Source organism: Phaethon aethereus, assembly GCF_964289735.1.
Source record: "Phaethon aethereus genome assembly, chromosome: 10".
NCBI classification, from domain to species: Eukaryota; Metazoa; Chordata; class Aves; order Phaethontiformes; family Phaethontidae; genus Phaethon; species Phaethon aethereus.
Genome location: NC_138586.1, coordinates 22,062,820 through 22,077,929, shown reverse-complemented (window position 1 = coordinate 22,077,929; position 15,110 = coordinate 22,062,820). Strand labels below are relative to the sequence as shown.

Sequence of the window (15,110 nt, the reverse complement as noted above, 5' to 3'; positions counted from 1 at the left end):
ATATGTATAGAACAATGATTATTTTTAAATCTAAGTTCTTTGCAGTGAGCTAAGACAGCAAAGTGTTTCCATTCCTTGTAGGTTGCCCTCCAACCTGAAGGCAGGGAGCTTGATTTATTTTCCAGAGTGAACAGAATGGCAGAGAAGGCATGGTCCTACGTACCAGCTATAAGTTGTCCAAACAACTTCACCAAGTGTTTGTTTGTATTTTGTTTGACTTCCATACAATCCCATTTCAAAAGCTTGTTATTGGTAAATACATTTTCCCTATTTGCTGTTGGAAATTATTATTTCTAGTACAAATATCCATATTGGCATCCATCAAGATTCTGTATTGTTTGCCGTTCTTTATTCTCCGTTTTGAGGAAGAAGTTTAGGCAGAAAAATTAACGTGATATTTATAATCAGTTGTCCTCTGTAGTGTATGCATAGCTGAAATTAATAGTGGGCAATCGATTCATACTCTGAAAGTTGATTTTGTTTAGATGCTCATTAAATTCTTTGAATTAAATTAAATGCTCCATCCTGTTGTGGCAGCAAGAAATCTGGGTTCAATTCAGTGTGTTTGAGACTTTCTATGTAAATTTGAGTGGATTATTTAGTGTGTTTGAGCTGACATATCTTTGTGCTTGTTACCTGGGTGTAAGTGGGGAATTGGCTGGGTGATAAAAGGACAGAGACATGGGTGAAGGAATGCAGATAAAAGAAAAAGGGACTTGTAAGTGGAAAACTTCACTTAGATTCAAATGCACACACCCCCCATCAGAATTAGAAAAATGGAAGAAAATCCATTAAGAACTGTTAAATATAAAGACACTGTTACTGGCTGAAGTCTCTGAAACACTAACAGCTGTTACTGCATCCCTGCTCTGTTCTCAGATTCTTCCCTACGCAGTCATTGGAAACAGGAATACCATGTCTTAGCTCTGACTTGATTTGGCAGTTCTCATATTGCATCCGTGTGGGACAGCTGCTCACCAGCAATAGCAGGGTTCAAGAAGGAATTGTCTTGTAAAAGCCTGCCACCAAGGCCATATAAAATTTTATACCTTATCCACAGTATAAGTGAAAGGGAAGTTCTGCTAAGGCTAAGTTACTACAAGTTAGTAGAGGGACTAACACACCTTTACGTGAGATCCAGTGCAGTGGGACTGCTGAAGACCTGCTCTCAGGGGTAACAAATACACCAAACCGTTGGTTAACCCTGAACCATAGCAAGTAGGGGATAGTGCACTGACTCATCTTCACTTTTTGAAAGGGGGAAAGACCTTGAGACACAGCATACGGGGATTCTTTCTGCCTTCCCCTCCGTGACTTAGCTGAACCAATGGGTCTGGGGACAGTAGCGCTGTGAGTCTTGACAGCAGAGGTTGCTGTGCTAACGGGATGGATACATCCTGTATGTTCTAAACAAAGTAGCCTGTTGCTTAGTCTAACACCAGGCATCTGTAACTATCCTGTCCTTTCAGCCAATACCATTCAGAATGTTTAACCTCACAGTTTTGTTCACGTAGCTGACAACACACAGTTTCACTTAATTGTGTATCATCTTCTTTCCCCTCAGAATTATGGTTTGGAGACCGAAAATCTGAGAACTCTGTCTCACAAGCTGAATGCCTCGGCCAAAAATCTTCAGAACTTTATCACAGGTAGAAGGAGGAGTGGCCATTATGATGGCAGGGCCTCCAGACGACTGCCAAATGATTTTCTTACCTCTGTAGTTGACCTGATTGGTGCTGCCAAGAATTTACTAGCCTGGCTGGACAGGTAATATAGTATTCCTTGATCCTTTATGCATGAGAACAATTCTTTGGGTTGTTTTGTATTTGTTCTTTCTTTTTCTCTTGTACATTTTTATTCTAATATTAAAATGGCAGTTCTGGAATTCTAGATTTCTAAATTTTCATTGGCAGATTTCTCAAATATTGGAGGCAAAATATAGTACCCTTTCCTGTCAGTAGGGTGTCAAAGTTTTTTCTAGTTACTTTTTCAGATTCTTTTCAGTCTGATAGTATTTTGTGCGAAATTAATACTTTTTGTGCTATTCCACATTGACATCTCACTGCCACAAGTGGTAATGTCATCAGTAATTTCATGAAAGAAGGGTAAGGAAGAAAAGATATGGAGTTTGAACCGTCCTTCATCCATTAAAAAGACACAAAAAAGATGGAGTTCAGCAAATAAGTTAAGAATGTTCAAAATAAATTCTAGTACTTGCTTAGTCTGAAAATTAAATTTTCTTATTAGAGTGTTATCAAGAGTAAGATTGCTGTATTAAGTACCGTTGTGGTGTTGGTTAATGCTCAACAGTCAAGCACTGTGGTTTTTTCCTTTATGAATTAAGAATCTGATTAAAACTATCTGTCTGAACAAATGTAGTTAAAATTTTCACTGTGGAAAGACAGAAACCAAAACATAAGATAACATCACAAGATTTGTGTTTTGTTTCTTTTTCTTTGGAGTTATTGCAATGGATATCTTTATCTTGAATCTGAATGCTCTTGAATGTATAAATGGCACCTTAGATATCACAGTGAGAGTGAATCACCCTCCTTTACAGGATTTGTCTAATCCTGGTGACATCTTTCTAACCTAATGCCAGTAGTCATATTCTCTCAGGCTATGACCTTGTCAGTTCGTATAAATTCAAATGGGGTCTGATTCGGATAGAATTTGGGAAGCCTGAAGAAAATCTGAGTGTGCAGGAAGCTGTTAGTGACTAAGTAAGCATTACTTTGCTCTCCAAATTAAGGTGCGAACTGCTGCTGAAGAGTGATGTCGTACTAGAAATGATGTCTTTTTAATGAGCTGTACAAAGGAAATCTGGACTAACAATTATTTGGAATTTCCGCTTTCTACAAGAATGATAATTTCTGATGTTCTGGACAAAATCCAGTTTACAGCCTTCCTGCCTTTTTTTGTTTCAAAGGCATATTTTACACAAGTTTTGTAATTTGCTGCTGGGGATTGTCATGATTAGGTGATTCACATTTCTGTGGTGTAGAACTGATCTCTATATTACATATATCTTCTAAATGTCCCTGAAAACTCCAAAAACCAGTAAGACTGGTTTTGTGTTATTGAAAACTATATTCATTATTTCAGGTTTTTATAATCAGCCAACCTGATTATTTTTGCCTCCATGAAAACAAATTTACTAATAATGAATCTGTTCAACAACTGCTTATACTGTAAACAGGAGTTACAATCCTTAATGCTGTATAAATCTATCCTTCCTCTGTCACAGGTCTCCATTTGTCAGCGTGACAGAATATTCACTGCTGAAAAACAACATTGTTCAGCTGTGCCTAGAACTAACAACCATTGTGCAACAGGTAGGAGTCATTATCTTCATATGGTTGCTTTAAAATTACGATAGTAAAAATATTGCTAAGCTTTTACTTCAGTAGAAAATTTGTTGTAGCGTTACCTCTCTGTACTTTGCATGTTCTTTTTCTCTGGGAGTGATTTTTGGACTTCGGTTATCCTCACATGTGTGGGCAGATTGAAGGACAATGTGACATTAAAAATAATCTGTTTTGCTTTTGAGTAGACAATTTCATGTTATGTTATCTACCACCATGCAAGTGTTAAACAAAAAAACAAAGCCACAGCAGGCAATAGCTTATCTACTGCTGGCAGATAAAATGTGAACGATCAAAAATCTTTCAGGGAGAAGTTCTTACAATACATACAAGTATATCCAGAAGCTGCACTGTGGCTTCTTCACTTGAAGGAGAGCCAGTTACATGAAAGTTGTTTAGTGATTAACATTAAACATTCATAACATGAAATAAACCAAATAGGGAACAAATAATGGTGGTAGTATTATCATCATTACGTAATTGTAGTACAGTACAGTCCACAGGTACATAAAATTAATTTATCTGCTCTGCTGTGATACATAGTTTACAAATAATAACAGTCTCTGATAGTGTCTGCCGCTAAAGTAAGAGAAGAGGTGACATACACGTGCAGAAAGACTGAGTGGAAACTATTTTTCAAATATTTACAGTGAGCTTCTCCTCTTGTGAGTGGATAAAAATATTCACGACACAAAACAGCGTTCTTTGAATACATGGAGAGGTTACAGAACAGGCAGGGCTGTCTTGGAATGAAGCAAAAGAGAAAGATGAAAGTGCCATAGGAGGGAAAGCGAGAAGAAAGCTTAGCTAAAGCTATAATTTTGTAAGCACCTTAAACTGGCCCTGCCTTCAGTACACAGGGATCCACTGCTTGCCTCTGTCCTATGCTGGCACAGTTTTCCATGTATCTTTACAGTGGACCAGTCATAGAACTCGCTCCTCTTCAATTTAGTTTTAGTTTTTGGGGGGAAAAAAAAAAAGGACTAAGGCTGATAAATAGGAGTCTTTTGTATTTTGTACTGTTATGCTTAATTTATGGTATTCAGCTTCAGTCCTTTTAGAAATTTTGTCCTTTATGCATTATTGCAGTGCAAAAAAAGAAAAAAAACCCAACCTTTTTTCTTGATTTAAAAATTCCGATATAGGCATTTAATTATTTATGTATCTTTATTAAGTTTTCACATACAAGGTGTTTATAGCACTAGGCTATTTTTGATTTACAGACTAAGCAAAATGAACTTCTCTACGGTATAAAAAGTTCAGATTCTGATTCCACCACTCAGCTGATATTGCACTTTGTTGGTGTGAGTTTGATTTTTCCCTGTGGTCTAGGTGAAAATAGTGTAATTTTGAATTGCTATCTCCATTTCTGTCATTCATTTCACTGCTTTTGGCAGACGAAATTCAGTTCTCTGCCAGCAATAGTTTGATTCTTTTTTTTTTTTCCAATTCTTCATCTCCACTCCCAAAGCTGTCCTCCTTTTGACAACTTAAAAACAATCTATCTTTTAGCATAAACTCCAAGATGAAAAATGTTTAGTTAGTTCTTCTGGTCAGTTACAAATCAAGTTTTGTCTTGTCCTTATCTTATTGTAAGGTCTGGGTTGTTTGATAGTCATCTATTAAGATTTTTTTTACAGTGTATTAAACTTAGCACTGGAAAGAGTAGATAAAACAAAATCATTCGTAGGGAGACAATTTTGCTGTTACTACATCTGCGGAAAATTGATCTTAATGTGTGAAAGAAACACCAGAATTGCAGTCTTAACTGTAGGCGAGAGTATGAATTGAAAGGCATAACTAATAGAAACCTAGATCTCAGGTCCTTTCAGATACTCCTTGTTTTATGAAAGACATAAAATTTAGATATCTAATTTAGTCAGTGTAAAAGTAGCAGTCAAGGCTCTGCATTTGGCACCTTGTAAGGAATGTCTTCAACCCGACGGTTTATTTTGTGCAAAATTAACATGCTTTGTGTGCCTAACTTAAGCTGCCGCTCAAGGTGAACTTCTTTCTAAACAGGGGACATTACTACGTAAACTTAGTTTAATGTAGACACTGCTTATGAATCTTCTTGCTAGGATGTATTGTATGTATCCGAGTGACATACTCTGCGATTTAATAAGGAAGCAGATTTTTTAGCTTTTAGGTCATATTCTTTCTCTGTGTGAGTGTGATATTCAGTCAAAATTTAAACCAAACAGATGAACTGCAATGTTGGGTATTATTATTTACATACCATGTAAATGCTACGATGAATAAGTAGTCACTTGTTTATCTGTGAATAGTTTCTGTAAATGGCTATAAGAACATTGATCTTTATTCTCTAGTTTTGGGGAAGTTTTATACCTGTCCATTTACATTTGGGAATGTACTTTATTCTACTGTTTTCTTCTCCCTCACGATCTCACCTTCACTAAAATAAGTAGGGAAACTATAAAACAATAGCATTATGCAGAAAGCTGTGGAAACTTCCTGATTTTGAGGTGCAATATCCCATCAAAATGAGTTGATAATATGTAAAAAAAGCATGTTAGATCAGAGCATGGCAAATGTCCGAGGTCTCTGTTGACTTCATTTTGAAGTACAGCTCTAGCTTCAAGGTAGAGTAGCTCTCATTTTTGCTCTGAAAATGAATCTCCACCAGACTAACTTAACTGAATTTGGATTTGGTCATGCTATAGTGCCAAGGCTACTCCGGGGGAAGGATAACTGGAATAACTGGGGAAGAATAGGTTTGGAATTTTGTTCATAAAATGTAGCCATTGGTTAATTTTTCATTGAGTAGAAAGAGTTCACTACTTCTAACAGAAGTTGGTTTTCTAATTATTTTTTCCCTGATTATGTTAAAGATATTTAAACCTGTGATAGATGTTTTTAATACATGCATTAAACTGCACGAACAAACATTCTCTAAACAAACAGTTTGTGTCTTACCAAAGAATGTCAGCACCACTCAGGCTAATTTTTTTCCCACAAAAGTCAAACAAAATTTTGCATGTTCTCCCATTTATTAACATTTAATTAACCTCACTGAGATAAACTCTGAGACCTTATCACAGGCTTTTACCCTATGTTTATTCAAATACTTTGTGGTTAGGATGAAGCATATGTTTTTTAAAGCTATCTAGTTCATACTGCAATTGATGGAAATAGTTGTTTCTTAGTAGTTTCCTGTACCTAGTTTAACTTTTAAATTAGCCCTCTTCTGAGCAGGTGGTTGGACTAGATAACCTCCAGAGGTCCCTTCCACCCAAATTATTCTGTGATTTAGCAACGGCCATTAAAATGATGGGTGTTATTTCCAGTTTGAACTTTGCAGACTTCAGCTTTCAGCCCCTCAATCTTATTTTGCTTGCATTTGCCAAAGAACATTTTGTTATTGAACATCTGTTCACTGTTTTCTAAATAGAGATTATGATCAAGTTTTTAGCTTAACTAAACCAAGTAAAATAAGTTACTATTTAGTTATAAAATAAGTTATATTATAAGTTGTATATTTGCCTAATTTCAGAGCAATCCTGTTCTTTTTACCGTGTGAATTCCGGAAGAGTGTTTGATTTTATGTGTGCAAGCTATATATTTTTACATATCTTTTTGTCATATCCATCATTCAAAGATTGCAGTAGACCTCTACTGCAGTATTACATTGGGAAATGGCATTCAACTGTCAAACATCACAAGGCTTTAAGTTCTCTTCCAAGCTGCTCCTTTATAGGGTCTCGGTTTCTTTTTAGTAGTTGACCTAACTCATGCTCTTTTATCGTACTACGTTAATGAACTAAATATTTTGTGTGGACTAGTACTTTTATGCGTTAGTTAACTGTTCTCCAGACTTGTCATAAAACATTCTTTATGGTATCTGCAAGTATCAGTAGTACTTGCTTTTTTTTTTTTTCTTTTGGAATTATAAACTAAAATTATGAATACAGTGTGGGTGAGCACAATTCTTACTGGACTTTTCTTTGTATGAATATTCAAAAGACTGCTGGTTTACTTGATCAGAGTTATGAAGGTGTACTGTACCTTTGAAAGGCAGGATGTGCTAGATAGTGCAGAAGCTGGTTTGTATGTAATACTGCTGCTGTGACAGTTTTTGTAATTCCTGTATTTTACCATTTTACAGAAGGGGAAATGGAATGCAGCTACTAATTTTTTTAGGAGTTTTTAAAGTCTAAGAAAAAACATTTTTAAGATGTCATCTTGCTTATAGAGGATGTAGAAAGAATATCACTATTATTTATTTTCTAAGAAAAATAGATCAAAATTCTATAAATGTTACTCATGGAAGATTTTTTTTTTAATGAGATCCCTGGTGCATTGCTATGTATCAGAGAAAAATAAATCGGAATAATATTGTGACCTACATATCTTAATGTTTTAGTATAATATTGCAAGTGCTTTTAACCTCTCAGTTAAACTAGTCTGAAGTATTTTAAAAAAAAAAGTCAATATGCATCTATTTTGGAAGGTATCCCAATGCCATTAACATTTTTCATGCTAATGTAATCTTCAATGTGCAGCGTAAGTACAGCTAACATTAATTCTGCTCTACAAAACAGTAAAATTTTGGTTTTACTGTACATAAGTCTCCTATTCTTTGACCTGAAGTAATTAAGTTTGTTCAAAATGAATCTCATATTGTATTTCTAGCATAGAAATTAAAGCAATAATTTAGAAAGGAGCATTAGCTCTGAAGTCAGGCTGTAAACCCTGCTGTGATCATTTGGTTCTCTTGGTACTTGGAGGGTTAAAAGGAGATGGTGGATGTGCTGTTTGAAGTGTGTAAAACTTGTAGGAAAAACTGCCTTGGGCACTGCCAAGCAAACTGACTAACTGAATTCTTTATTTTTTTTTTGTGCTGTGGAAAATAACAGCATGAATACAGAAGAAACATCAAAGGGATACTTGACCATGAAACACTAATATAAATTCTTCTCGGTTACTCGGCACTCACAATCTTCTGATTTTAACTTTCTTGTTCTGCAACAATATTCTTTAAACTGTATTCACTTAGAAATGAATTTCTCTACCAAAAGTGCCAATCCTCCAGAATAAGCGTGACCCTTAGCGTTGGGGCTGTGACAGTTACCTGCTCTGCAGGCCTGGGGCCAGGGCTGAGGGGCTCGGACACCTAAAGCTGCCCCCAGCCTCCGAGGGGCTGGGGGACAACAGGCCCCCAAAGCAGCACCCGAGGAGGCTGGTTCGGGAGCTGGACGCGGCCTCAGTGCATGGCACACAGCCCAGGATTCGAGGGGCTGCACGAGAAAGGCAAACATCGGCCAGTTAGCCAGAGTACCACAGCCCAAGCCGATTGTATAGCTAATGGAGCCAATGGAGTGGGGGTGCTGGAATTATTTCATGGGAAGTTTGAAGCAATTAACTGTTATTGCTAACATACTAAGATCCAGGAAAGAGGAAATCTTGAGAACTATAGGGAATCTTAAGTTACTTGCGGGGATCTTTTAGGTGTATCAGTAAGTTAAATTTTACTTAAAAACATATTTAAGGAAAAGAGACAAATAAACAAGGGCAGGTTTTCCTGCTTGTCACAGAAACATCCTTAAACATATGTCCTGAAATCCTTATCCTGCTTTGTACAAAGCTTTTTCCGCTGTGACATAGCATTTGGGGAAGTATTTGCCAATTTCCCAGTGTAATTTTTCTGTTATTTACCATTAGTTCTTTTAAACGTAAATAATCAGTGCCAGTATGGCATTATAAAGAAGATTCCTGTGGTAAACAAGGCCTGTGGCGAGGCGAGGATCCCACCCTGCCTGGTCCTCAGGATGTTTTGTGGCGGCCTCTTCATGCCCCCCCTCAGGGGGCTCTGGGAGTCCCGCCAGCTGCAGGGTCGGGGTGTCAGTCTCCCTGAACGCAGGGAGATGCCAGGATACCTCAGAAATATTTTTCTCCTCAGATTTTGTTAGAGAAAAGCACCCCTTTGATGACAGGTAGGTGTCGCGGGCCGGGGCTCACCGCGTAGCAATGCGCGGCGGGCTGCCTGCCTCGGGCGAGCTGCAGAAGGATTTGAGCTCCAGGTTTGCGGGGAGAGGGAGCCTGGCTGTGGCCCTGGCTGTGGCCCTGGCTGCAGCTGGCTTCAGAGGTGACAAAGTTGGGTTTTTTGGGGGAAGTCTATTCTAATCTCACTCTGTTTGCTAAACTTAAGTTTTCTCTATTTTCCTTTTAAGTTTATGTTTTAGTAAAATACAGCCTGAGAACCCGTGTCGTGCTTGGGAATGCTGGCGGGAGAAGGGGGGGATAAGAGCTGCTTCAGTGCACTTGGGCCCTCTCCTGTAGGAAGGGGTTAAATACTGCCTTGTGCCTGTGTCTTGCTTTATAGAGGACTGTACTGAGGAAATCTTCAAAACACTAAAAAGCAGCAGAGGTAGTAAATCTCTTAGGAACTTGTATGCTTTGTTTCATGAAAAAAAAGTAATATTCTAGCCACTGTAATATCACTAAATCAAAATGCAAGTTAAGGACCTAATGACTCCAGTTATGGAGTGGTAGGATTTATTATTCTAAAAATGATAGCTAAAATAGGAAAATGACTGCTCGAGAAGTTTCAAGTCTTAAGCAAATAAAGGTGTTGATCAAGAATATTGTTTTTCAGGCCTACTTTAAATTGGTTAATAGCAATGTTGTGTAATGGAAAGCTTGGATGGAGTTGTTCTTTGAGAGGCCTTAAGGCAGTGAAACCCCCTGGGTATCCCTGGACCAGTGCTCAGCATGAGCAAACCTGTATCCTTTCCCTTCCCTTTTTCGTGTGCCTTCCAAAGTCCAAAGCTACAGCAGTTACACGACTTCTCCCGAGATGGGACCACTGTTGTTTCTTGTCCCTTGTGGATGGTGTAGACAATCAGGTTCTTGAAGAAAACGATGGAGTGAACCAAACTGACAGTGTGGCAACACCACATTTAACATCTTTAGCATTGTACTTGTTGTCAAAATATTATTAGTTTACTCTTTCTTCCCATGCTTTATAGTAACACAGTCTACCTAGTGGTAGGTCTGACACAACTGTCTGCACCCCACACAACTAGTAGAACAGCGAACATTCTGCCTGATTTAGGGCTAGGCAATGTATCTCTCGCTCTGCACATCACTGAATTTCTGACATGCCATTTTAATTATATTTAGGTTTTTTTCCTTACTATTATGAATCTGTCCCCTCTGCCTTACATTTATATTGCTGCTAGTATTGAGCAAGAGAATTTCATGATTGTAAAGAGAAGAATAGATCCCCGAGGATAACAGGCCACAAGAGGAGTCAAGTTTCCTAAGATTGTAAAGTAACCTTTTGGATATGACAAAACTCAAGAGATCACTTGTCTTTATGGGTACATCTGTAAGAGAGAGTTACCAGCATAAAGTTGTCTTTTCTTTCTTAACAGGAAATTTAAAATAATGTGCATTAATTGTTTTTGTTTTATTTCACCATAGGATTGTACAGTGTACGAAACAGAAAATAAAATTCTTCATGTGGTAAGTAATCTAAGTATTCTGCTTTGGTATTCTCTAATCCTACCCCATCCACTTGAATGATAAAAAAAAAAAATAAAGCTACCATAGGAAAATAAAGTTCCCTACTATTTGACACAACTTCTGATGAATTATATCAGTTGCTAAAAGTTAAAGTTTTCATAAATAAGATCAAATAGTTGAAAAGTTAAAATTTATTTTCATGACCAGCAAGAGATATCAGCTTACATGTTTTGTGACCCTCTGAAACAGACTTTGTGCAAGTTAGTTGTGCCTCCTACCAACCAGTTTGATGACTGCCCCAGTACTCTAAATTTAACATTCCAAAATGCCTTATTTTGCATCGACGTAAAGAAATGGAGAGACTCTACCCAAACAATATTAATAAAATATTTTTTCACCTAAGATATTTTTTCCAGTTTCTCTGAAGGTTGGAGGCTTGTGGAAGATGGTGTCATTCACTTAACCATTCCTACCAAGCCTTTTTATTCTTTCCTAAATTGGAAGTCTTGCAAGTTTAAGGCTTAAGAGTCAGCTTTCTTCTGGTATTCCCTAATTTATGCCTGTTTATTTTAGCAGGCAAGGTCAGATACTCCCTCTCACCCTCCCCTTTCACATAGTTCCCTGGAGTAATGCTTTCTGTTATACCTACAGTTCATTCTAAATACATAATTATTGTTCTCAGATCGTTTTAAAAGCTTTACAGTACTCTTACTAATGTAATACTCTTACTAGGATTACTGGTATGGAATTCCAGCAATGTATCCATCAGACCTGGTGCATTACTAGTTTCACTGGGTGGCAAACTGAGCACTTTGTGCTTTCAGCACTCAAAGAAATTTAATGGCAAAGGGGAATGGAAGAATCTTATACAAAATCATTGATTAAATATTGGCCTTTAAGTTCAAAGACTTTGTATTTTTGTGGTACCTACACTGAAAACTTGTACTGAGGCTGAGATAGAGTTTAAACCTATTGTGAAAGGGAAATCTCAAAGGATTTACAAGTTCAGATAAGCTTTTGGCAAGTTCTAACCAAGTGCCTGGCTCTCTCACTTTTTTTTTTTTTTTTAATTTTTAAAAAGCCTTTTACATGTACTGTGCTTCCAGTAGGGATTAAATTTTGTTGTAAAACATTGATATGCTGTTAAATTCAGAAAGCATGCAGTGACTTTTAGAAGAAAAGCTTACTGCTGCAAACCTGATTCTGGAAAGAATTTCTAAAAGCACTTGAAAACTTCTGGCATTTGGAGTGTGTATATATAGACACACACCTACATATACACACACCTTCTAACCCAAAATTCTAACTGCATACACCTTCTAGTAATACATCTTTAGCAGGAATGTTACTTTTGACTTTTCTTCCTCTTCTAAATGGAAGCCTAAGAGGTAGAGAGAAGAGAGAAAAGTTTCCTCTTTTAAGAATTCCAACATCTCAGCAGTGAAAGTGTGATGAACCTTAAGGAGTCTGGATCCCAAGGTAGTAGAACTCATCTTAGCCTGAGCAAAATCACCTGAAACTACCTGATCTAGAGCATCCAGGCTCTGAGAATCAACCTGTTTATCATCATAACACTGGGTGAAGCGAGATAAAACACCACCTTTCTCACAGCATCTTAAAAAAAAAAAAAAATAGTTCAAGGATAGGGAATTCAAGAATAAACTTTGTACATTTTTAATTTCTTTTATGGTCGTTTTATTTCTTAAAAAAATTAAATTAAAATACTCAAGATAAATAATTGTGATGCTCTAACATAAAATTTTACCTTTGTAAGAGAGAGCATCTTTAACTCAAACACCACATGGTGTTTTGTTTCATTTCTGAAAGATATTGAGAAAAATAAACTTAGATGTAAAGACAGATTTATCAAATGATGATTCATGATTGACTTTCTTCATTGGTTACTGGAGAGATTCACTGAGGTGTAGATCTGTTTGGAAGAGCTCCACACTAGGGCAGCATGTGCTCAGATGATGTGATTGCAGGTGCACAGTTGCCATTCTCTCACCAGTCAGACGACTAGACAGTGTCTATTCTGTGCCTCAGGTATTATGGGAAAAGACAAATTATGAAGGACTGATCTTCAGGATCACTTAGACTGCATGTCTGAGAGTCGGGTTTCTTTTTTTTAGATATCTGTTCAGCAAAATGTGGTTATCAGGGCTGTGTCAGTTCTTTAGACTAATATAGTATACCTATGATAATTAAAAATTACAACCTGCTAGTTGTTCTTTCAGCAGTAAATACAGATTATTAATTAATATTCATTGTACAGACTCAGCAGTGGCTGCCATACTAAAAGTACTTTTTGTGATGTATAGTTTTGTATGACTTGTTCAAGCCTTAGTTGTTTCCTAGAGATTCTGTTCTTGTCACGGCCCATTGAAAGGAATGTAATAAATGGGTTTAGCTTTTGGACGGCCTGTAAAACTGTATGTAGAGCACCTCTGCAACAGGTACCGAGCTTCCTGAAGAACCCATTTTTGAGATTTTCTGAAGTGCGAGATTTTTTTAAAGTTTCTTCTTTACTTTCTTTGTATTGCACCATCTGGAGAGTGTGCACTTCACTTTTGTGTGGTTTTGGAACCAGTACACAAGACTTTGGTCCTTTCTATTTTTCATGCCAAAAATACTTTAGCAGATGTTAATGTGTCATCTCATGTTGATAGTGCCATATCAAACATTACTTCCTGACCCTGTGCTATCATTCATAAATTCTGCTCCCATTTACGCTGTTTCAGCCTTTGTATTATTTACAATGGGTGTCAGGCTTCTGTTGTATCTGCTGAACTACTTTAGAGCAAACTGATATGTTTAATTATTCCAATATAATTTTCTTTAATATTTTCCTGGTGCTAAAATCCTTTAGCATAGATCTTAAGTTTCTGAATTATAGGGAGATCTTAAAGATTCATAACAGTAAATTTGACTGAAAACTTGTTTGTTGTTTATTTCATTCCAAAGTTTGTTTACTGAAAAAGTATTTGCATGTGACAACCGTAAAGTTAAAACATTACATCAGAAAGTAGAAAGAGTTGTCTCTGGGATTTAGTCTGCATCTGATCTGTACATATGATCTTAAACATTAAGGCATAAGAGAGGGCCTTAGTTCAAAATCATAGTAAAATTTTGATACGACAGTAATTCCAAAGCTGGATGAAAGCACATACTCACAGGCATGCTCAACCATCAGTTCACATGCAGAATAGCAGTACCATACATTTTTTGAGCAAGCCAGTTTACATATCTCTGGTGGGAGAAGACAGGATCTAAAGTTTTGTTTAGGCATTCTGGCCCAAAGCTGAGACTGCTAGATGTATTTCTGGGTTTTGGTGACCTTTAGATGCAGCCACGCATACCTGACTGTGATTCTTTGCATCTTGCAGCTGATACAAAATGCAAATGCCACGTCCAGTACTCCAGAGCTGTACTTGGATTTCCACATGAGTATACAGTGAATGGAAATATAATCTATAAATTCAGTCAGTTAATTTATTCATTGTGACAACTTTTTTTGTTTAACTTACATGTATAGTGTCAAACAAGATATTAGAAATCCTTATGCTTTTGCAAATGCCTGAAATAAATCTTCCCTTAAGGGATTTCACTAGAATTTGCTGTAATTAGGGAAAATGAGAGTATTGTCCCCAAAGGAAAATAGATGCATACAGCACAACTTCGACCGGAAGACCATTCTGAAATTCATCTAAATGAATGCTTTCAGATTACATTCAAATATTTTTAGGCATGGTCTTTTTGAAGGAACACGTTAAGCAATATGTGCAAACTTGGGAATAAATCTTCACACATGAAGATTCTGAGAGTACAGGCCAGCTCCTTTCTGATCCACAGACTTGCTGTTTGCCTTTGATGGGTAGGTTTAATCTCTCAGTATCAGTGTCTATGCAATGGGGTTCCTAGTTTGAAGGTGTTTATGTGGATTGGCATTAAGATTTTGAGATCTTTAGCTGTAAGGCAGGAAAACATAAAATTATTGCATAGTTGTAGTGATCAGTTAAAGTAGTAGTAGTTGTAGTATCAGTTAAAGGATGTGTTCAAAGATGCGTAAGAATTTTACTTCAGGAAGTGGATTAACTACTAAGGCACTTCACTGCCTTAACAAATTCTTAACGAAGGAAAAATTTTCTAAGTTGTGTAATGCAGAATTCACATAATTATTACTGTTGGTAGGGTTGCTCTCATTATTTGGTAGCCAAAATAGGTTATTAAGTTGGTGTATAAGGCATTTATTTTCAC

The 15,110-nt window shown here is 36.9% G+C and overlaps 1 protein-coding gene across 1 annotated transcript in view; it reads left to right on the top strand.

Annotated features, from left to right (window-relative positions):
* Positions 1–15,110, top strand: part of LOC309408336 (connector enhancer of kinase suppressor of ras 2-like) — a gene marked incomplete at both ends in the record, with an annotated part of 202,104 nt that overhangs the window by 92,904 nt on the left and 94,090 nt on the right. The window contains 3 exons of the mRNA XM_082004142.1: positions 1,565–1,767; positions 3,248–3,335; positions 10,812–10,853. Coding sequence (XP_081860268.1) covers positions 1,565–1,767; positions 3,248–3,335; positions 10,812–10,853 — 333 coding nt within the window. The remainder of the gene's footprint in view (positions 1–1,564; positions 1,768–3,247; positions 3,336–10,811; positions 10,854–15,110) is intronic.